Raw genomic sequence first — 23,604 nt, 5'->3', positions numbered from 1 at the left:
TTGTGTTCGGGGAGGAAGAAACAAAGAAACATGTTGGGAGTTCCCTATATAGCAGCTTTGTATGTATGTCAGAGTTGGGTGTTGGCTCTTTCAGCACAAAATTAAATATGGACATTCCTATAATAGATCTTGCCTGGCTAAAGCCAGGCTGGTGAAGTATCCTGGGTTTTATATATTTCCTGAACAATAGGCTTGATCCATCAGATCATAGTGGACATATATATGTTCCAGATATGGCATGGAAACAAGTGGATATTAGTCTCCCTAAAATCATCTTTGTTTTGAAGAGAAGTTCTTATACCCTTAACAAAGCCGGAAAAGAACATCTGCTGTTCTCAGACTTATCTTTTTGGTTCAGTTCTGATTGTATGCTATCTGGATTGTGGTCAAAAGAAGATACTGCACTCAGGTGGAATCTAAGAAGCAGGGAATGTGGCACTCTGAAGACTCGAAGTCCCTGGCTAAGCTCACCTATTGTAGATGTTATTGCTGTTAGTATAGTAATACCTTACAGATAAGAAATTATACATTGAAGACAAAAATGGGTAAATGAGCTCTCTGGTCTAAAGGTGAGTCCCATTGAAATAGGATTGATTGATTTTCTAGGAAAATTGTAATAGGAACATCTCAGTAATTCAGACACAAGGAGATAAAAGGGTAGAATATGCATAGATTCCTGATGGTTAAAATGATAGTTAAGTGGTCTCTGAGGGTATGTCTACACTGCAATAAACACTTGCAGCTGGCCCATGTCAGCTGATTTAGGCCTGGTCCCTACTAAGTCCCCACTTCGGACTAAGGTACGCAAATTCAGCTACGTTAATAGCTGAATTCGAAGTACCTTAGTCTGAACTTACCGCAGGTCCAGACGCGGCAGGGAGGCTCCCCTGTCAATGCCGCATATTCCTCTCGCCGAGCTGTAGTACTGGCGTCGACGGCGAGCACTTCCGGGATCGATTTATCGCGTCTTAACCAGCTGCGATAAATTGATCCCAGAACATTGATTGCCTGCCGCCGGACCCTCCGGTACGTGTAGACGTACTGCTCACAGAGCTCAGGCTGCAGGGCTGTAAAATTGTAGTGTAGATGTTCAGGCATGGGCTGACCCAAAGCCTGGGCTCCAGCCCAGGCCCAAACATTTACACTGCAGTTTTATAGCCTTGCAGCTCAAGCCCCACAAGCCGGAGTTAGCTGATGTGAGGTTAGATATATCCTGAGGTACCAAATATTGGGTCTTTAGAAAATCCTTGTATCCGATATTGGTGAATATGGTGGTAAAGTTTACAACAGAGTTAAGGTGATTGTGTTGGTGGAGTATACAAAAGATTTTTTTTATTTGTATGCGATTAGTACTAGAGAGAACCCACACTGAGCCCTGTCCAATGCCAGGGAAAACATAAAATCTGTCATGTCTGAAAGAATTCATATAGTTTGTAATGAGGTGTGAGAAACATGGAATTGTGAAAATGCCAAATGCCCTCTGTCCTTCACTGAAATGAACACAGGCAGATGTGTGCTCCTGCTTGGACCCACGATGAAGCCTATGGGGATCTATGAGGGTGCTAGGGTATACCTGTGCATAACTCATTGCAGAGCCAGGACCTACATTATAGGCATTGCTAGTAGCATGGTCTGTTACTAAAGTTGTCCAACACTTCCCGTTGTAAGACCCAGTTTATAGGTTTACCAAAATGTAACTGGGCTGAAAATTTCCATGCTAGGTGTGTGCCTCAGGCTGAATTTATGTATTTATGTATTCCTTACTTGCATCTGAAGAAGTGAGGTTCTTACCCAGGAAAGCTTATGTCCCAATACTTCTGTTAGTCTTAAAGGTGCCACAGGACCCTCTGTTGCTTTTTACAGATTCAGACTAACACAGCTACCCCTCTGATACTTTTTCTTTGAGATGCTTTAGCACCACCATGTTTAGGAGTAAAAACTTGAAATTTGGCAGGGGGTTGCCTATGGGTACCTGATATAGAGGGTTACACAATTAAAAAAAAAATCTTTTATGTCATTGCTCTCTTGTACAGCTCTGTGTTACTTAACTACCAGCTCTGGTAGCGCTGGGAAAGTGAGAGGAAAAAGTAGCAAAAATTTTGATTTTTTTTTGTATTTATTTTTCAAAAATTTGAAACTTTGTGGGATTTTTTTGGAACTGCCTCCCACTCAAACCTAGTTTTACACCTACCTCGTTCTTCGTGAAATTTTGATTTTATCCCTAAACTGTAACTGCTTTTTCAAACACTCAACTCCCCCTCTCCCCTAAAAAAAAAAAAAAAAAACCCTCCCCTGCTTATACTTCATAATAGCAACGCGATGCTTCGGGGTGTGGCATGCTGGGATGGTTGTGGCAGGAGGCGCAGCAAAGACACTTCAGTATGGATGCACACCGTGACCTTGCTGTGACTCATTGCTAAACTGCTGTGCAAATGAGCCACAACTTGTTCTGTGAGCGCCCTGCAGAGCCTTCTGATTGAAGATGAGCCATAAAGAGAGATTGAGTCCCTGATAAGGGGAGTGGAACATTAACCACCCCTTCTCCAGCAGTGGTCCAAGGATCAAGTCTTTATGGAGCCCGGCAGGAGGAGATGGAGATGCCCTCTTGGAGGGACCTCCTCTTCTCGCAGCTAGGCTCAGTGTGCAGGAGCAGCAGGCGGGTAGGGGGATGGCGGCACCCTGGTCACGAAGGGCTGTCAGAGGGGGATGAGCACAGAGACCTGCAAACCAGTCCAGATTCCCACCCCCCCGCGAGCAGGAGGAAGCAGGACGAGATGAAAGTCCCGCTGAAGGTAAGGCGAGTCCCGCCGTCCCTTGGGGGCAGAGGGAGGGGGCGTGTTAGGCTGCGATCCTTAATTGTCCTCTTCTTCAGCTTCTCCTCCCTGGTCCTAGGGCTCGCCTGCTTCCTCCAGGTTCTGCTGCTGCCACCTCTGCCCTTAACCCTTTACAAGTTGACCTACGTTCCAAGCGATGTAAAGTTGTTGCAGGCACCCCCCAGCCCAGCTGCTTTAGGCAGCACCAGGGAGGGAACGTGGGTGCGGCTTAATTTGCTTTGATGTGATTTATTGTTTCTTGAAAGCTTTTCTCTCTCTCTCTCCACCCCCCAGTTCATTTTAATATTGGGGGGAGGGGGAGGAAGGTTCTGTTACTGCTCTATGTTTTGCTACAATGAGCCATGCATTGTGGGTGTAAAGTGTATGTTTGGCGTTATCAAAATGGATTTACACAGACTGAACCCTGGGGGTCGCAGAGAAACGATCCCCCAACCATCCCGTGGCAGGGATGGAGAGGAGGACAGATTTGAAGGGATTTTGAAGAAACGCAGCCTTTAATCAGACAAAACTCCCATTGACTTAAATGGGGCTCTCCTCCGAGTAAGGAATGGATATCCGGCTCCCTAGAGCAGTTGACCTAATGGATCTACAATGCCTTTAGATAAGATTTTTTTTTTTTTTTTTTTTTTTTTGCGCTAGTTGGGGATATTACCTGCTGTTTAATGAGTAGCTGTGTTTAATGAGTAACGTTTACATTCATTTAGCCCCAAAGTGAAAAATTACATGGGGGAGAGAATGGGTTCCTTGGGTCTCCATGCTGTGAGAGAAAACATTAAACTCTAGCATATTTAAATGTAAATCACTTTTCATGTTTTTTTTTAAATAGTTTTGTTTTATGTTTTTTGATGCTAATGATTGTAGATGTTTGTAGATATGGACTTGTACCATCAGATCCCCATTTTTTTAATTTAATTTAATATTTGTATTGTGATAGTAGCCAAAGGCCTCAAACAAAATCGATGTTTCATTACACTAGCACTGTACAACAGTATTCCCAAGCCCATGCATTCAAATATCCTGAGTCAGGCACCAAAAAATCTTGTGGTTTTACACTATATAAAAATTGCCTTCTGGTTTTTGAGCTATTAGAATTTCAATTTTCTGTGCAACTGTGATTTCTAGAAATGACTTTAAAAATAAGAGGTGAGTCACATGCTTCCAGGATCTGTGGCTTTAAGAAAAACACATATCATGCAGGTTTCAGAGTGGTAGCTGTGTTAGGCTGTATTGGAAAAACAACGAGGCATCCTTGTGGCACCTTAGAGACTAACAAATTTATTTGGGTATAAGCTTTCGTGGGCTAAAACCCGCTTCATCAGATGCATGGAGTGGAAAATACAGTAGGCAGATATAAATACACAGCACATGAAAAGATGGGAGTTCTCTTACCAAGTGGGAGGTGAGTGCTAATGAGGCAATTCAATTAAGGTGGAAGTGGGCTATTCTCAACAGTTGACAAGAAGAGGTGAATACCAAGGGAGGAAAAATCACTTTTGTAGTGCTAATGAGGCCAATGTAATCAAGGTGGCCCATTTCAAACGGTTGACAAGAAGGTGTGAGTATCAGCAAGGGAAAATTAGTTTTCGTAGTGACCCATCCACTCCCAGTCTTTATTAAGTCCTTATCATGCAGTTTGAGTTGGTGACATGCTATACAGACCCATCTGAAAGGATTGTGCTTGTGATCTATCGTTGAAGGATGCGAAACAGTGTCAGTTCATGAAATTCAGTATTGTTTGTAGCCACTAAGATGAGAGATATATCTGCAGTCAAATATGATGCCTTTGTGCAAACAATCATGTGTGTGAATCAGGAGCGCCACCAGATTTTTTGCTGCCCTAGGTGGCGGAAGGTCCCGCCCCTGAAATGCTGCCCCCAACAGAGGCGGCGGAAGGTCCCGCCCCCAAAATGCTGCCCCCGACAGAAGCAGCAAAAAGTCCTGCCCCCGAAATGCCGCCCCTGACAGAGGCGGCCGAAGATCTGGTCGCCACGGTCGCCGCCCCCCAAATGTTAGTGCCCTAGGTGACCGCCTAGGTCACCTAATGGGTTGCGCTGGCCCTGGTGTGAATATAATTTTAAAAGTATAAAATAAATCTTCTTGAACATCAGTAAAAATGGGGCCAACACTTTTACATCTTAGGTCTCTAAAGTTATTCCACTAAATTCATATCTGGGCACCTAAATAAGGGCTGATTTTCAGTGGTGCAGTGCAATACAGCTCTCATGGAAATCAATGGGAGTTGTAGTTCTCAGCACTTCTACAATCAGCTTACTTTTATTTAGGAGCTTAAATATGGCTTTAGGGGTCTAACTTTTAAGTATCTAAGATTGGAGTTATTGGCTATGGTTTAATTATTTTTAATGGAAAGACATTTGGTGTTTTCAAACCAATTTACTGAATTCCTTTTGAATTGCTTGTGGTATATTATAACAATCTGGGAACCTACTGTGTTTATCTGAAATGATCAGGATCCACATAGTGGCACTTTAGAGCATTTGCTGCTTATCACATTGTTAAACTTCATCATAGATTTCCACCACAACTTCAACCCATCCATTAAACGGTCTCTAGAACACTCCCATGTTAACTCAACTTCCTGGACCACACCACGATCAGCTTCAACAATGGAACCCTACAGGCAACTATCCAACAGAAACCCACAGATCACCACACCTACTTTCATAGATCCAGTAACCAGCCCAAACACACCTAGCAATTTGTTATTACAGCCAGGCACTGGGATACCATAGAATATTTTCCAAAGAGGAAGTCTGGGATACACACCTTAATGCACTTAAAACTGCCTTTACCAAACAAGGACACTCCACCACAGAAGTAGATCACATCTTGGAATGGGCCACCTAATACACCGAGAAAACCTGCCTCAATACAGAAATGAAATCCTCTCCAATGGCCCACCTGTGGTTGTCACCTACCATCCCACCTATATGGGGTATCATTAAACATTCACAAGCTACACTTGATGGGAGCCATATCCTGAAAGAAATCTTTCCTGAGGTTCCCCTTCTGGCCTTCAAACAACCCCGGAAACCTTTCTAACATAGGGCTTCTCAAACTGAGGGGCCTGACCCCTTAGGGGGGTCACAAGCTGTCAGCCTCCACCCTCAAGCTCTGCTTCGCCTCCAGCATTTATAATAGTGTTAAATATAAAAAAGTGTTTTTAATTTATTGGGGGGAGAGGGGAGTCACACTCAAAGGCTTGCTGTGTGAAAGGGGTCACCAATACAAAAGTTTGAGAGCCACTGCTCTAACATCATCATAGAAGCAAGCTCCCCACAAACCAGGACATGCCAACTTAAAGTGGCACCAGATTGTACCAGTACAACAGATAGAAAAACCCGCAGACACATCTCCTCTGCTACAATGATCAACACCCTCCACAACACACCTTACGAGATCCATGGGTCCTACAAATGCCTATCCAACATGTGGTATACCTCATCCAGTGCACTAAATGCTAACAGACCACTTCACCTTGAATGGTTAGTCCCTTGAAATATGTACTAGTCTAATCTGTTCCACCTCCTATTTAGCTGTAACATTCTGAGTACAATTCCCAGACCTGGACAAACTTCTGTTGGTGAAAGAGACAAGTTTTTCAGCTTACACAGAGTAGTCCGTACCAGATGTTAAAGAGGAAGTGTAGGATATCTTGTAGTGAGCAGTTCTGTGAAAAGGAATTTTTTCCCCCTTAACACACTCTCTCCTCAACCAATTTTATAAAATCATAGAAATGTAGGGCTGGAAGGGGCTTTGAGAAGTCATGAAGTCCAGCCCCCTGTGCTGAAACAGGACCAATTATACCTAGGCTAGCCTTGACATGTGCTTGTCCAATGTGTTCTTAAAAATCGGGGATTCCACAATCTCCTTTAGAAGCCAATTCCAGAACTTAACTATGCTTAGAGTTAGTTTTTTTTCCCCCTAGTATCACAGGCGCTGACTCCCTGGGTGCTCTGGAGTTGGAGCATGCACAGGAAAGAAATAGTTGGTGCTTAGCTCCTCTCCCTCCCCTTGAGCACCTCCCACCAGCCGGGATTAGCTATTCAGTGACATGCAGGAGGCACTGAGGGGGAGGGGGCAGAACGGGGCAGGAGTGGGAAGAGGCAGGGCAAGGATGAGGTGGAGGGGGGCCTGGCGTAGAGCAGGGGTCAAGCATCCCCAAGGAAATTAGAAAGTTTGCGCCTATGTGTAGGATTTCTTTTTTATTTTGAGGTCATTAAAGAGCTCCTGATGGCCTCTTATATTCTTCCTATCTTTCCTTTGCAATAGGATAGTTTACAGTTGTGCCTTAATATTGTATCCTTGAGGAAACTGCCAGCTCTCCTGAACTCCTTTTTCCCTTAGATTTCCTTCCCTTGGGACTTTACCTAACAGTTCTCAGAGTCTGTTTAAAGCCTGCTTTTTTGAAGTCCATTGTCCTTACCATAGGTGCCAACTTCCCCTCTTTCTGTGGGTGCTTGACCCACCTCTGCCCTGGGGCCCGCTCCCACTCCACCCCTTCCATGAGGCCCTGCCCCTTCTCTGCTTCTTCCCACCGGTTCCCCGAAGTCCCCCCCAACACTGCCCCCTCCCTGCCAATATTCCAACTCCTTCCCCAAATCTCTGCCCGGGCCCCACCTCTTCCCTGCCTCCTCTCCTGAGTGCGCCATGTTCCCGCTCCTCCCCCTCTCTCCTGGAGTGTGCTAATGCTGCCAAACAGCTGTTTGGGGGTGGCCAGGCAGGAAATGTTGGGAGGTAGGTGGAGGAGCAGGGGGGAAGGAGAAGGTGGGGTGGGGAGGGGGGGGAACTTGCTGCTGGTGGATGCAGAGCACCCACTAATTTTTCCCCATGGGTGCTCCAGCTCCGGAGCATGCACAGAGTTGGTGCCATTGGTCCTTACTTTACTGGTCTCATTCTTTTCTTTCCTTAGAATCTCAAAATCTGTCACTTCATGATCATTAACTTCCACCTTCAGATTTGCTACCAATTTCTCCGTTGGTCAGAATTGAGCCTAAAATGGCTGCCTCCCAGTTTCTTCTTCCGCTTTCTGAAACAAAAAGTTATCCCCAATACATTCTAAGAACTTATCAGAAATTTTGTGTGTTGCCGTATTACTTTTCCAACTGATGTCTGGTAGATAAAATTCCCCATTGCTACCAGTTCATATGGCTTGGATATTTCTGTTATTTGTTCTAGAAATGCCTCATCCGCCTCCTTCCTGATTTGGTAGTCTATAGTAGACCCCTACCATGATGTCATCCCTATTTTTTATCCATTTTATCTTTACTTAGAGTCTTTCAACTGGTCTGCCTTTGACCTCATTCTGGACCGCAGAGCAAGTAATTATATTCTTGATGTATAGTGTAACACCTCCTCCCTTTTTATCCTGCCAGTCCTTCCTGAAAAAGCTACACCCCTCTATACCAATATTTCAGTCATGTGACTTATCCCACTAAGCCTCTGTGATGCCAGTTAAGTCATAATTTAGCTTGTGTGCTAATATTTCCAGTTTTTCTTGTTTATTCTCCATACTCCTTGCATTTGTATATAGACATCTGAGCTGTTGAGCAAATTCCCCCACTGATTTCCCTTTTGTTGCTCCTATTGTAATTTTTCATGTCTCCCCTCTCCCCAGCATTTAGTCCTCTGTTAATGTAGCAAAGAGTCCTGTGGCACCTTTATAGACTAACAGATGTATAGGAGCATGAGCTTTCGTGGGTGAATACCAACTTCTTCAGATGCATGTCAACATGCATCCGAAGAATTGGGTATTCACCCACGAAAGCTCATGCTCCTATACGTCTGTTAGTCTATAAGGTACCACAGGACTCTTTGCTGCTTTTACAGATCCAGACTAACACGGCTACCCCTTTGATCCTCTGTTAATGTCACCTAGGGTAACCAGGCAGCAAGTGTGAAAAATCGGGACGGGGTGGGGGGCAATAGGAGCCTATATAAGAAAAAGACCCAAAAATCAGGACTTGCTGTTTGGTCACCCTAATGTCATCTGTTTTATACTTATGCTTTTGTCACCTGCCCCCTTTCAACCTAGTGTAAAGCTGTCCTCACTAGGTTGGCAAGTCATTGTGTGAAGATGCTCTTCCCCTTCTCTTTAAATGTATCTATGTAGCTGTCAGGGTTAGGGAGAACAAAGGAAGACAATAGGAGTTTAAAATATTTCTTTTCTATGTCTGTGACAATCCAGGTGAAAGTATAAAGGTCTAATAATAGTTTTAGAGATAACCAAAGTGTATGGGTCAATATTCTTTCTGTCCATAAAACAAAGTCTGATCTCACTAAATCTATGTCTGGGTGCACGTGCACACTATTGCAAAGTACATACAGGATTCCACATTTAGCCTTGGGTAAATCTTCTAAAAGCCCCATTTTCAAAAGTGACACTTATGCCCCTAGGAGCCTCAGTCCCATTGAAAATCAATGAAACCTAAGGTCTTAAGTCTTCTTTGAAATTGAGACTAGTCACCTAAGTCACTTAAGCATTCTTGAAATTTTTACCCCTTGTTTCTGTTCAGATGCACCATTTTAATTAACAATGTGTTTTGAAATGACTTAGCTAAACCAGTGCAAAACACAGTGTGAACACTCTTAATTCAATTTAAATTTTATATTGATGTATACTGATTTCGCTTAATTTAATCACTTGTATATAAGATATTATTTACATAATATATTATATACATCAATCAAATTCAGAGTGCCACATTGTATTTTGCACTGGTATAATTAAATCATTGAAAAAACTGTTTTAAAGTTGAACCTGTGCAGCTTTGGAAGATAGACTGCCCTTTCTGGTAATGATTCTCTGTTGCCCTGTATCTTGTTTAATTATTTTACACCAGCACAACATGAGTTCAAGGTAGGTATAAAGCACTACCCTATAGTGTCAGGCTACGTCCTCACTACGGGGGTGTGTGTCGATTTAAGATATGCAAATTCAGCTACGCAAATAGCGTAGCTGAATTCGATGTATCGGAGTCAACTTACCCCGCTGTGAGGACGGCGGCAAATCGACCTCCGTGGCTCCCCCATCGATGGCGCTTACTCCTACTTATGCTGGTGGAGTAGAAGCTTCGATTCGGGGATCGATTGTCGCGTCCCGATGAGACGCGATAATTCGATCCCCGAGAGATCGATTTCTACCCGCTGATTCAGGTGGGTAGTGTAGACCTGCCCTTAGTAACTGAATAAGATGCAAGGCAAAAGAGAGTCTAATGTATTTGTAAAGAACTTTGGGATATCTTAAGTATTAAATGTACTAGGCAACAACAAATTCTATTCTGCTGTCATTCTGTTTTTCTCAGTTGCTTCTGTGTACCACAGTGGCTGGTGTCTTAACAAAACATAATAGATTTTAATAGTCCTAGGCCAGGGCCAGATTCATCCCTGGATAGTGTTGGCTCTTGCTCTGTTAGTGCTCCAACAGGGGAAAGTCTGCCTATGGGAAGTTGCAATGATGAAAAGTGGATTCAATTTCCTTACTGAAGTCAAGTACAGAAGAACCTAAAATATACAAACTCCAGAGTTATGGACTGACTGGTCAACCAGACACAGTGTGAAACTGGAAGTAACCAATAAGGCAGCTATCCTTTTGTTCCAAAATATTGGAATGTAGTAGTGAGGCTGAAATATAACCAGACCTTCTCCATTTTCTAATAAGGAGTACCTGGCCAGGGAAAGCAGTAGGGGATTCCTTCTGGGGAAGAAACAAGATAACAGAAGCTCTGTAGGGGCTGGGAGAAGGGGTCAAGAAGCAGAGGACTTAAGTGTTACCTGAGGGGGCAGAAAAACTATTAGTGTGGGCATTTGATTTGGGCTTTAAGTTGGGCCTTTTTGTTATTGCAGAAGGGGAGTGAACTGTTACATGATTTGGCTGGAGGGCTGAGCCATAGAAAACCCAAAGAGGAGGTTGGGAGATGATGCAAGTTGGGACTTACCATTGCAGACAACAAAGTGACCAGTGGGTGAGATGGAGGGGGATATGAAAGGCAAAGTCTTTGCAATGCTACATGCAGGGATGAGTGGGTGCCCTGGAGATGAGGGTACACCTTTGCATCCTTACTGGGATGGAGAAGGGTGGGCTGGGGCAAATAAGTGTAACTTTTTTTTTTTTACCTCTGTCAGCTTTGGAGAACTGCCCCCACCCCCATCACCCTTCTTCTTTCATCCTTAACCCCGGGTGCTAGGCACTGTACAAACAACATACCAAAAGATAATCTTTTCCTCAAGGAACTTACAGTAAGACAAGGGGCTACAAGGTGGTTACAACAAAGAAGTGGAGGGAGCATAAGAAAACAGGGACAGATATGATCAATGTGACATGATTACTGATATGATAATATTGATACTTAAGTAAACATAACTATACTTTTGTTCCAAAATATTGGAATGTAGTAGTGAGGCTGAAATATAACCAGACCTTCTCCATTTTCTACTATTAGTTGGGGGATAATCGGCTGATTATAAAATAACACAAACCACTGTGACATTTGTATAAATGTCTTTGGCTTTATGTGTAAGGGGTTGGTGTGAGTTACCTTGTAACCCCTGCCTCAGTGAGGGAGGACTTGTTGGAACTAAACTGTACGTCATCTACATGACACTCCAGTCTGTTAGCTGTCCTCCCCCTCCCCCGCATCTCCTCAAAAGCTCTGCCAGCCTCTGTTTTGCCTTGCAGGTTAACCTTAGGTGCACTCTGACCCCAAACCTCATTAAAAAGCGTTCCTCTGAAGTACCCAGCCCCTGTCACTGGACACTCCCAGAAATTACCAAATCTGCTGTCTGCAAAGCGACAGTATAAACACCACCCGGTTAGATCAGCTGGGGATCAGCAATTTAATATATTGCACTGTGATGAACGTATAGTAAAACCAAGAATAAGTTTACTAAAAAAGAACAGAGCTTAAGTGATACTAAGCAAAGGTAATAGAAACTGAAAATAGTTACAAATAAAACAAAAGTATAATACACTTTCTAGAGATTAAAATTTAACAGGCTACAATCCTTGTCTAAGGCAATTTTTCCCATAAAGCCACCTCTCAGCATCACCAACCCACATGACTGGGGATCCACCATTCATGAACACAGAAGATGCTGACTTCTTTGTTCCCTCAGTGATGGATAACCACATGTCTCTCTCCCTCCCCTTACCTTTATAGTTCAGTAAACCTTTGAAAAATATTCTTGCTGTTGGTTTCCACAGTGCTGGTGCCAGTACTCTTTTCTCATCCTCTTGTTATTTTGCTTTTCCTGTTGAGTTTAGATGCAAATGTTAGATCCCATTGGCTTTGGCCTACCCTGCTCCATTTACATTCCAGACTTAGGCAGACAGGCAAATCAAAATTCCTTTGTCTGGACAAACTTGTTTACCAAGCTTGCCTTGTTTCATGCTTTGAGCATATTTTAGTACATACCCACAACTTTTTAATTGTTACCTGTACGTACACCACGCAATGATTAGGATGACCAGTATAAGTTTTCATTTCATCCCTTACACAACATTGTTTATAGATAAATACCAAGACAACAACATCATCCAAAAGAAGGTTGTATCACTTTACTGGTGGACAGGGCCTATGGCCTTACATTCCTAAGTCACTTTGGAAAATGGGACTTAGGCACTTAAATTGCTTAGGTGTTACAGGATGATTGGCCCCTTGAAGAAGGAATGGGTCCTGTTCACTTGTGAGTAATTAGCCACCTCCCAATGGGGCCTGATAGAAAGCACCTGGCATCTCTAAAAACCCAAGAGGCAGTTCAGACAGGGAGGAAGATGATGTAGGAAGGAGCAGCAGCTGCTGGGAACTGTTGAGGGTTCCTTGGAGCAAGCTGCTAGCTCTGACCTTGCTCTTTCCTGCCCCCCCCCCCAAAAAAAAGAGTAGGAGTTGGGAGCTGCTGGGGGGAAGTATTAGTGCACAGAAAGAACAGGAGAGAGTTGACTGGCTGGGGCTGCGGAACCTTACCAAGCAGCAGGGCCGGCTCCAGGGACCAGGTTGGCAAGCAGGTGCTTGGGGCGGCCACTCCGGAGAGGGGCGGCAGGTCCAGCTATTCGGCGGTAATTTGGCGGAAGGTCCTTCGCTCCGAGCGGAAGTGAGAGACCGTCCGCCGAATTGCCGCTGCAGATCGCAATCGTGGCTTTTTTTTTTTTTTTTTTTGGCTACCTGGGGCGGCCAAAACCCTGGAGCCAGGCCTGCCAAGCAGAAGGCTTGTGCAGTGGCCCCCAGGTAAAGGGGAAGATCTGGCTTAGCCAGGGGCAGGCTGAATTCAAGTGAAGAGGGTGATTCTGGAGGAATTCAGCAGGGATGAGACTTGCAGGCGAAGAAAGCCTAGAGAATGGAATGCTGTGGGTAGGGTGACCAAACAGCAAGTGTGAAAAATCGGGACGGGGTGGGGGGTAATAGGAGCCTATATAAAAAAAAGACCCAAAAATCAGGACTGTCCCTATAAATCGGGACATCTGGTCACCCTAGCTGTGGGGAGCCTGCTCACAGAAGCCCTGAGATGAGATTTGTGGCGGGAGAGTTGTAAGAAGCTTGGAGAATGGCCAGCAGGGTGGAGGCCCTGGAATAGGGCACAAGTATCATGGAACAAGGATTGTGACCTCTCAGGTAGATGACCTGAAGAGTTGGGGTCCTGGGAGATGGATGACAGAACTGGTGAACTGTTCTTTCTTAGCTTGTTTTATTTTGGGATTTGTGAACGGTTTCACTTTGAGGGACCTGCAAGTGGATGCACGTATATTAATAAATGATGCCTGGAAGAGGGGTTTTATTAAACTCTTAGAGGGACATCATTCCTTTCCTGGGCTGATGAGATGGCCAATGGTCTGGTCTGTGAAGAAGAGGATGGGCAACTTGTCTGGCTTCAGGAAATGAAGCAAAGGAAACCATTGCAGATTGTGCTTTTTGTGCTGTGGTCAGCCACTTGAGGGTACCCTGTTTGATAAGAATTTTCAAAATTCTACTCGAAGGCCCATATCTTGTAATATGTATTGTGCAGGTGGACTGCTGTGCCCATGTGGAGCACAAGACTCAACAAATGAATGTTACAAACAACTGGAGGAAGGGGTTGGGAGAATGAGTGACAGGAATAAAATCATGGTTACATAGGCTAACAATGTGCACAATTTGATGGCTCCAAATCATTTAAACTTTAATTATAATTAATCTACATTGAATCAGTACCTACTATGCCATTTGACATTGCCCCCAATCAAAGTGACCCTCAGCTTAGTAATTATTTATGCCATTTAATTAGTGTGTATTTTGTTTTCTCCTTTGTCCCTGTCCCCAGCCACCTATCAGTCTTATGAATATTATGAGCTCCTCTTTTTATTTAAAAACAAAAAACCCGAGAAGTTAGACAATTCCCATGACTCCTTATCCAGTCTCCTACTCTGCCTCTCTATAAGCCCCACACCCCAAGGCTGCTTTACCCATCTGGAGATAGGAGGGATTTCCTACCCTCTGCTCCTGTCCAAGAGGACAGAGATGGGACAATGTAGGTGTCAGGTGAAAGAAGGAAGAAAGATCTTTGTTGAAATGTTTTTGTCACTAAGAAATGAAGATTCAGTATGACTCTGAATACACTCAAAGAACAAATCTTTTGAGGAAAAAGATGGTGCCAATTTCCTCATTGTCAATGTTTAGAACACAACAGTATTTTGAACAGCATGGGGGTGTATTATGGACTTCACTGGATACTAAAGCAGTGATTTTTAACCTTTTTTTCATTTGCTGTCCCCTAAAAAATTTCAAATGGAGGTGCAAACCCCTTTGGAAGTCTTTGACATAGTCTGCAGACTCCGAGAGGTCTATGGACCATAGTTTGAAAACCACTGGACTAAAGAAAGTGAAACACACAGAATTTGGCATGAAGATTGCTGACCATGATAATAGAAAGCTGTGACTAGTGAGGAAATGGGGGGGAACCACATAATGTCTATTGGTAAACTTTATTTGAAAAGCATAAACATACAAAACATGTTTTATAACACAGATAATAAAGTGATAGCCATATTTAACATAATCTAATAAAAACAAACCATATAAGACTCACCCAGAAACTATATGTAAATTGCTGAATAAAGATAACTTTGAACTATCTGGTGAAGCCCAGTTCTTCTAGGAACAGTAGAGGGATAGCTCATGTTTAGTCTAAGACATCTAGGTAAAAATCCAGGTTGTTCGATCAGCTCTCCAGGAGTAGCTTCAAAAATAGCGTGTGTTGATTGGAACCTCTTTATATTATTGACTTCACCAAGGAAAGAGCCTTTGGGGCTTTGTGAATAGCCACCCTGAGCAAGATTTGGAATTTAGAAGAAGCAAGCATATTACTGGCTAGCTGAATAGTTGAACTCTATGCCCAAAGCATCAATACCCCAAGCCCTGACTGCATTTTGACTACACAGAAAAGCCACAGAAAACTACACAATCAGTCCAAAGCAGAGTGGATAATTTATACACTATCCAAATTTGCAGAAAACTCATAATCTGGAAATACTGATCTAAATTATAGATGGAGGGCCAAATCCTGCTTCCCTTGTTTTTATAGGAGTAGCCCTATGATTTCAAATGGAATACTCAGGCAGGATTTGATGAGGACATGCAAAATGAAAACTACACTTGCTTTCAAACTACCAATCTGAAAATTAATAAAGCACCACTTTTCATCATAGATTGACATATTTGAAAATATAGTGAATTAGTCAGCATTTCTTGACCTAAATGCAGTGCCTTTGCACCTTGCTAGTAGTATGGGGGCCAGCTGTAAGTGTGTGTTAAATAATTAATTACAATGACTTTGAGAAATAATCTGTTTTTAAATTCTAGCTGCCAAATCCTGCAGTCCTTACTCAATTGTAAAATACATGCAGTATTCTCTAGCTAATCTTTTTTTCTGATCATTCAGTGCAAGTCTAGATGCCTCATCAAAGCATTAACTTAAGAAACAGAGCTCAGTAAACATTATGGGCCAGATCCTTAGCTGGTGTAAATTGGCATAGACTGTTAATGCCAGCTGAGCATCTGGCTGTAAATGAAAATATATCAATATTTTCCATCTCCTTTAGCTCAGAAACTAGGGAGCTCACCTTCATTGAGAAGGATAGTTTCAAACCTATGTTTTATTTTTCCCAGTTTTAGTTTGATTATATTTACTTTTTTGGTTGGTTGTGATTTTTGTTTATATTATTGTCTAAGGAACTAGACAGTGTCTCATGAGCATCAGAACATCACAAAATCTGTACTGCGTGTAGTTTAATTTATCTTATTTCAATGTGAAGACAATAATCTCAGAAGTTCAGATTTATTGCATTTTGTTTTAGCCACACTTCTTAAACCCGAATTCAGATGATCCTGCAACCCAAAGCTTTTAATTGTTGCTTATTATTGCTGTCTCTAACATGGAAATAACACAACCACTATATATATTTAAATTCTGTAGAAAGGCCTGAACATTTCATCACATAAATAAAAATTACATAATGTAGAAACATTTGTAGGGGCAAATTTTCAATTCTTTTCTGCTCCTTTTTGGTGCAGGGGGAAACTTACTTATTCCCTCAATCCAGTTTTGAAATTGTGTAGTATTTGAAATGTATTATTGAGAGGTATAGCGAATGGTTTAGGAGAAGCTATTAAGAGTTCTGAAGTGGAATTTCACAATAGATGTGAATGCTGCTATAGGGGTTGGTGGGGACTCTGGGAATCGTATACCCTCTGACAGTTTCCCCAGCTTTAGAAGGAAATTCATTGATCCTGCACCATTGAGGTAAATGGGAATTGTGCCATTGACCTTAATTGAAGCAGGATTGTGTCTTTATGTCTGATCCAAAGCGCATTAAAGTCAATAGGATTTTTCCTATTGATATCTTCAGGCTTGGCTCATTGTGATTAGAATTAGTGTGGTCAGCTACCTGAGGACTAAGTTTTATGGGGTTGATTATTGCCATTATTGTTTTAATCACTGAAAAAAGTGGCTGTGTATTAAAGGAATGCAAATATGCCATGGGAAGTATCCAGAACATCTGGTCTCTATCTTTACCTTTTTTTTTTTTTTTAAGAGACGTACAAATCTAATGCTAGTTCAGAATGGGTTGGTGGTGTGACGTTGCTCTCCATATGTTTGATGGAAATATGCTAATGAATGTGAATATAATGTAACTGGAATATGCTTCATGCAAAAGGTCTCTTGTAAGGTATCATTACAAAGCTTATAGTCTACTGAGTGTGTTCATCATATTTATATGTATGTATCATTCTTGTATCTAAAACTAGAAATATGAGGTATAACTCTGAAGTCCTATTGTAATTACGCAAAATGTGGGTCACTGATGGTGGTTTAAGACCTTGATGGCTCCCATTGACTAGGACAGTTGGTTGTAAATGACTGTGTTTACTTGCCAGCCTTCCTGCATTCCTGTGAGTCAGGCTGGGAAGAATGAAGGCTTGGGGTTTCACAGGACATGTGACCATGTCACCTGGTACTGGAATCCATCTTAAACCTGGTGCTTTTCCATTTAGAAGGAGGGGTGGGAACTCAAGAAACAAAAGATTCCCGCCTTGTGCCAAAGCTATAAAAGGGGGGTGAAACAGAACAAAGGGGGCTGCCAGTCATGAGAAATCCCTGAATTATCACCTGAGCTGGAACTAACAAGATCTGTACCAGGGGAAAGGATTGGGCCCAGACTAGGAAGGAGTCTAGTCTGTGAAAGAAGATTATTGGAACATCTCTGAGGGTGAGATTTACCTGTATTCAGTTTCTTAATGTATTAGGCTTAGACTTGTGTGTTTTGTTTTATTTTGCTTGGTAACTTACTTTGTTCTGTCTGTTATTACTTGAAACCACTTAAATCCTACTTTTTATACTTAATAAAATCACTTTTGTTTATTAATGAACCCAGAGTAAGTGATTAATAGCTGGGGGAGCAACCAGCTGTGCATATCTCTCTGTCAGTGTTATAGAGGGCAGTCAATTTGTGACTTTACCTTGTATAAGCTTTATACATAGTAAAGTGGATTTATTTAGGGTTTGGATCCCAATGGGAGCTGGGTGTCTGGGTGCTAGAGACAGGAGTACTTGCTGAGCTGTTTTCAGTTAAGTTTGCAGCTTTGGGGGCATGGTTCAGACCCTGGGTCTGTGTTGCAGCAGGCTAGTATGTCTGGCTCAAAAAGACAAGGTTCTGGAGTCCCAAGCTGACAAAGAATACAGGCTTAGAGGTCGTTTCAGCACATCAGGTGACAGTCCCAAGGGGGTCTCTGTGACTGTCACAGGCGGTACTAAAAGCTGATAGTAAGGAATACAGAAAAATAAGGAAAACTACCTATAGTTACCTTGTCTAATGCATTTTCTTTCTATGCTTCCGGATAACATGACACTGAAAATTGTCCTTTGGCTTTGAACACTTCACCAAATGGCTATGATGTGATGTTTGATCCTTTCCTACTCTTTAAAACTTAATAGCATATGTTATCACTTGCATTGTGTAAGGTAATGAAGAAGAATTTAAAGTTAGGCAGGCAAAACTTCTCTTGATACCATTCTCTTTGGGCCCCAGCCTGAATCCAAAGCTTCTGTTTATAAATACTGTGATCTTTAGGGGCAGGGACGTTACTCCTGGGGGGAATTCCGTGCCACTGCGCAATGCAGAATTTTGCAGAAATTAACATTGTGAGCGCAAAATTTCCTTTCCCCCACAGAAATGGGCCGCAGTACTGCTGGCCGCCACTAGGGGCCGCTGGACCAGGCAGAGCCCAGCTCACACATAAAAGACACTGCCAGGGGGAGAGAGCTAGAGGGTTCTTGGCAGTTGCAGTTCCCAGCACACACTGAGGGAAATTAGACGGCAGCGTGCAGGAAACTCCGTACAAGCCTGGGACCAAGCATCAGGCTGTTTCTCCCTCTGGATCCCTGGGCTTTGGAGGGAAAGGGGGTGCAGGTATCAGGGAAATGGGGGGAGGCGGTTAGGCTGTATTGGCTGGGGGGGCACCTTGGCAGGGATCTGGGGGAGAGGGGTTGTGGGTGTCTGGCTCCCCAGCTGGGCTCTGGGGGGAGAGAAGGGTACAGAGAAACAGAAACTTGGTTGTCATAGGGGGTTTCTTTAACTCTCTACTCCTGGGGGAATTTTTGTGTTTGTCCCTATTGTTACAGACATACTTGCTGACGGGTATTTTGAAATAAATTACCAAAATAATTGAAACTGGTGTGATTATGTAGTGTTATTTTCACAAATAGAATTTGCAGAATTTTAAAATATTGTGCACAGAATTTTTAACTTTTTGGTGCAGAATGCCCTCAGGAATAAGACGTCTATGGATGATTTGAGTACACTTGATCTCCACTAGAACTACATGGTATAGAGTTGGATCTGACAACTGGACCATAGTATTCCAACTAAGGGAATGCCTTTGGGAAATCAAAAGAATTGGTCTGGTTATACCTGGAAATAGTGTAGCCTAAGGAAAGTCACCTGACGCCTTGAGTTACTAATCTCTTGATCTTGAAAAGGACAATTATTCTTATGACCTATTAGTGCTGCTCATAGATTGAAATGAAAGCAGATTAGGATCTCACCTGTCTCTCAGGGCTGAGTATAGAAACATAAGGGTAGAAAGGACCTCAATTAGTTATCTGCTCCATCCCCCTGTGTTGAGGCAGGACCATCCCTCTTTGTTGAGGCAGTTTTCATCTAACCTGTCCTCAAAAACCTCCAGTGACGGGGATTCCACAACCTTTATTTAACTATCCTTAAAGTTTTTCCTAATATCTAACCTAAATCTCCCTTGCTGCAGGCTAAGTTGATTATCTTTTATCCTACCTTCAGTGGACACAGAGAATAATTGATCACCATCCTCTTTAATATATTGAAAACTTTTCAGTATCCCTCTCAGTCATCTTTCTTCAAGACTGAACATATCTAGTATTTTTCACCTTTCCTCGTATATCTAAATCCCTGATCATTTTTGTTGCTCTCCTGTGGACTCTCTCCAGTTTGTCCATATCTTTTCTAAAGTGTGTCTTCCAAAACTGGACACAACACTTCAGCTGAGGCTTCACCAGTGCTGAGTAGAGAGAAACAATTAACCATCCTTGTCTTAGACACAACAACCATGATGACACACACCAGAATATTACTCTTTTTTGCAACTGCATCACATTGTTGGCTCATGCTCAATTTGTGATCCACTATAACCCCCAATCCTTTTCTGCAGTACTACTGCCTAGACAGTTATTCCTAATTTTGTATTTGTGTGTTTGATGTTTTTCCTTCCTAAGAGTCGTACTTAGCACTTGTCTTTAGTGAATTTCATTTTGTTGATTTCAGATCAGTTCTCCTTTTGAATTCTAATCCTGACCTCCAAAATGCTTACAACCCCTCACAGCTTATCATAGAATATCAGGGTTGGAAGGGACCTCAGGAGCTCATCTAGTCCAACCCCCTGCTCAAAGCAGGACCAATCCCCAGACAGATTTTTACCCCAGTTCCCTAAATGGCCCCCTCAAGGATTGAACTAGCAACCCTGGGTTTAGCGGGCCAAAGCTCAAACCACTGAGCTATCCCTCCTTGATGTCATCTACCAATTTTATAAGCATATTCTCCACTCCATTATCTAAGTCATTATAAAAAATTCTTGAACACTACTGAACCCATCTTTCTCTTGCTCCTAATGAATTTACAAACCCTCTTCTTATTGCTTTTTGTCCCTTGCTAGATGTAACTCATTTTGTACTTGAACCTTTCTGATTTTGACTGTAGATACTCATGCTATTCTTTTGTATCACCCTTAGCAATGTGTCCATGCTTCCACTTTTTGTAGGATTTCCTTTTTGAGTTTCAGGTCATTAAAGAGCTCCTAATGGAGCCATATTGGCCTCTTACTATTCTTCCTATCTTTCCTTTGCATCGGGATAGCTTGCTGTGGTGCCTTTAATATTGTGTCTTTGAGAAATGGCCAGCTCTCCTGAATTCCTTTTTCTCTTAGATTTTCTTCCCCTGTTGCCTTTGTCAGTGCTTCCAGGTGTTGCCCACCAAGAGAGCAAGAGATTGAGTCCGGATCTCTCATGTTGTACTGTACAGCACTAATCAAGGAGCTATTGGGTCACCCTAACATAGTAATTTTAATTAACAAGTTCAGCAAAATGAATTCTTCCTCAAGGCAGTGAGTAAAATTAATGGACATACTGTTCTCTGCCACTTTTGATAGGCTTAGAATTTTATTTACAGGAAACAGTGGTGGATTTTTGGAATCCCCAAACGCTATAATGGTGTCAATTCAATTTTTTGCTTGACTGCTCAAGAAATAAGGATGGAGTTGTTTGGGAGGCATGAAGGAGTAATGGTTCCTAATAGGAATGTGTCCAAATGGTTTCTGAGAACTGTATATAAAAAACCTGCTATCAAATAATGAAACTACTCCATGCAACTCCTACTCAACATTTCCCGTGAACTGCATTTCCATGCCTTCTTTTTAAAATTTGTAGTCAATGAATTTCTTTCTGAGATTATTAATATTCCCCATTCATCATCTTTCTAAGATGCAACTAAACTAGCCTCAATTAAATGCAGCACTTCCCAGACAAATATCCACACAAATAGATTTCTTATATTGATTTTCTTACGAACTCTAATATTAGTAAGCTCCTGATGTAGCTCCTATTATTCAAAGGAAAGAATCTCATTGCTTTTCAGGGGAGTCAAAAGATATGTTTACACCTCATTTTACACAGCTCTTGATGTTCTGTACATCAGTCAAATCAACAGCCATAGATTTGTGTTTGGAATGATAATATTTAAGGATTTGGAGGTGAATTAAAAAAAAACAACACTTCCCTGATTAGTGGAAATATGACGCTTAATCAAACAAGCTGAAGGGGATTATTCTGGGTTATAACAGAACTCTGCCTACCAGACTCCAAACAGTATACTCTAGTAATTGAATTATTGGCATTCTCATTTGTTATTTACCATTTTACATTGCTTTTAGAGGGTGATAGGCCCTTTACAAATACTGTAAGTATGAAGACACATCATTGTCCTCAACGTTTTATTATCTAGATAGACATTGTGTAGATGGGGCATAGGGAACTAGAAGTACCAAAAGCAAAGTGACAGAAGAGTGAAGTTTAGCATGAGATGATTTTTTTTTTTTTTGGTCTTGAAATAAATCATGTGATTGAAATAAAATCCTGGGGAGATTTCCTGAGAAGTTTACATAGCACAGTGCATATCTAATTCACTCAATTTTATAGCCCTTCTCTAGGAGCCTTATCCAATGGAAAGACTCTGGCTGACTTCAGTAAAAGTTGGATTAACTCCTTGGAGAGGCCTTTTTCAGCATTTTTCTGTAGTTTCATGTCTGTAAATGTTTAACGGGGACAACTGCAATTCTTAACATCCTCTATAAAATGAGAAATTGCAATCCTCTCTTTTAGAAAAGTTTATTGTAATGATAATTCAAAGCCTGCACCTTTCCAGGGTTACTATAGACTTAATAAGATAACTACATACTAGACATTTAACATATATCCTCCAGAAGGAGGAGGATACTGACAGATCAGTATTTATTTCATATCTCACCCCAGTTTTGGATTGTCCTAGATACTTATAGCAGATGAAGTAAGTCTTAAACCTCCCCTGAGTGAGCTTTCACATTTATTAATAAGTTATGGACTCGAACTACCAAGTTCTGGTTCAGATAGAACCCTTCTACGTTTGGGAGTGGGGTATTGGAGTTGTTCTGATTCAGAGTTCTTGTTTGGGCTCCTTGATAATATTAATTGGCATTTGGTTTCCTGACATCATAGTGTAACAGAGAGACAAGGTGGGTGAGATAATAACTTCTATTGGAACAACTTCTGTTGGTCCAATAAAAGATCTTACCTCACCCGCCCAGTCTATCTAATATCCAAGGACCGACGGTGCTATAACTATGCCGCACACACATCATAGTGTAAAGCATTGTGAGATCTTTTACAGGCCCTGCACTGCAGAAATTATGTAGTAATTATTTATTTTGCTTTCTGAGGTACAGGACTGTAATTATGTTTGGTATTATTTTTCAGTCTCAGAAATCTTGGATTGAAGGAGTCTTCAATAAAAGAGAGTGTGTAAAAGTCATACCCAGCTCAAAAGATCCTCACAGGTATAGTTGTGGTTTTGGTTTCATTTTTGTTACGTTGAAAGAGAATTGATAGATGTTATAGGGACACTGTGGATGCTGTTCTTGCAGTTTTGCAGTGCCACAATTACATGAGTGCCATGCAGTTAGAAGCTCACACCAAATGTTTTCTTTAAATATTAAGGAAGGCACAGATACTGTAGAATAGATGCTGTTATATACAGGAGAGGTTTTAGCCACCTGTAGTCATAACCAGGGTAGGGCTGCAGTGTCATTCATTAATTGTTTCATGGACAGTTCAGTCAACACACTTGTAAAGTGATGACAGGCCCATTGTTTGTTGCATACCCAAACTGGAAGCTGTTGAGCATTCTGGTCTTTCAGACATGTAGCTCTAAGTCCGGTAGCTGAAAATGCATCCTAGCCTCCACGTGAGATAGACTGAGAGGGAGAAGTGTGGTGCAGTTCACAGAACCGAATTACTGGTACATGGAAATTCTCCTTCCTACTCCAAAAATGTGACCTTGTGTCAAATAGTAAGGTAGAACTTGCTCTAAATAGAAGAAGAGAGCTACTATTAATCCCAGTATCCCTATCAGCAGGTCTCTGTCTTGAGGAGTGAGATGAATCATGTT

At 42.1% G+C, this 23,604-nt stretch overlaps 1 protein-coding gene across 1 annotated transcript in view; it reads left to right on the top strand.

The window, feature by feature from the left end:
• The window catches only part of TRPM6 (transient receptor potential cation channel subfamily M member 6), a 131,924-nt gene that overhangs the window by 5,202 nt on the left and 103,118 nt on the right, over nt 1-23,604 (top strand). Inside the window, exon 2 of the mRNA XM_034774551.1 lies at nt 22,914-22,993. Within this exon, the coding sequence (XP_034630442.1) occupies nt 22,914-22,993 (80 nt within the window). The remainder of the gene's footprint in view (nt 1-22,913; nt 22,994-23,604) is intronic.

Source organism: Trachemys scripta, chromosome 6 (assembly GCF_013100865.1).
Source record: "Trachemys scripta elegans isolate TJP31775 chromosome 6, CAS_Tse_1.0, whole genome shotgun sequence".
Taxonomy (NCBI): domain Eukaryota; kingdom Metazoa; phylum Chordata; order Testudines; family Emydidae; genus Trachemys; species Trachemys scripta.
The sequence above is the reverse complement of the archived record's forward strand: the minus strand, read 5'-3'. Positions and strand labels throughout refer to the sequence as shown.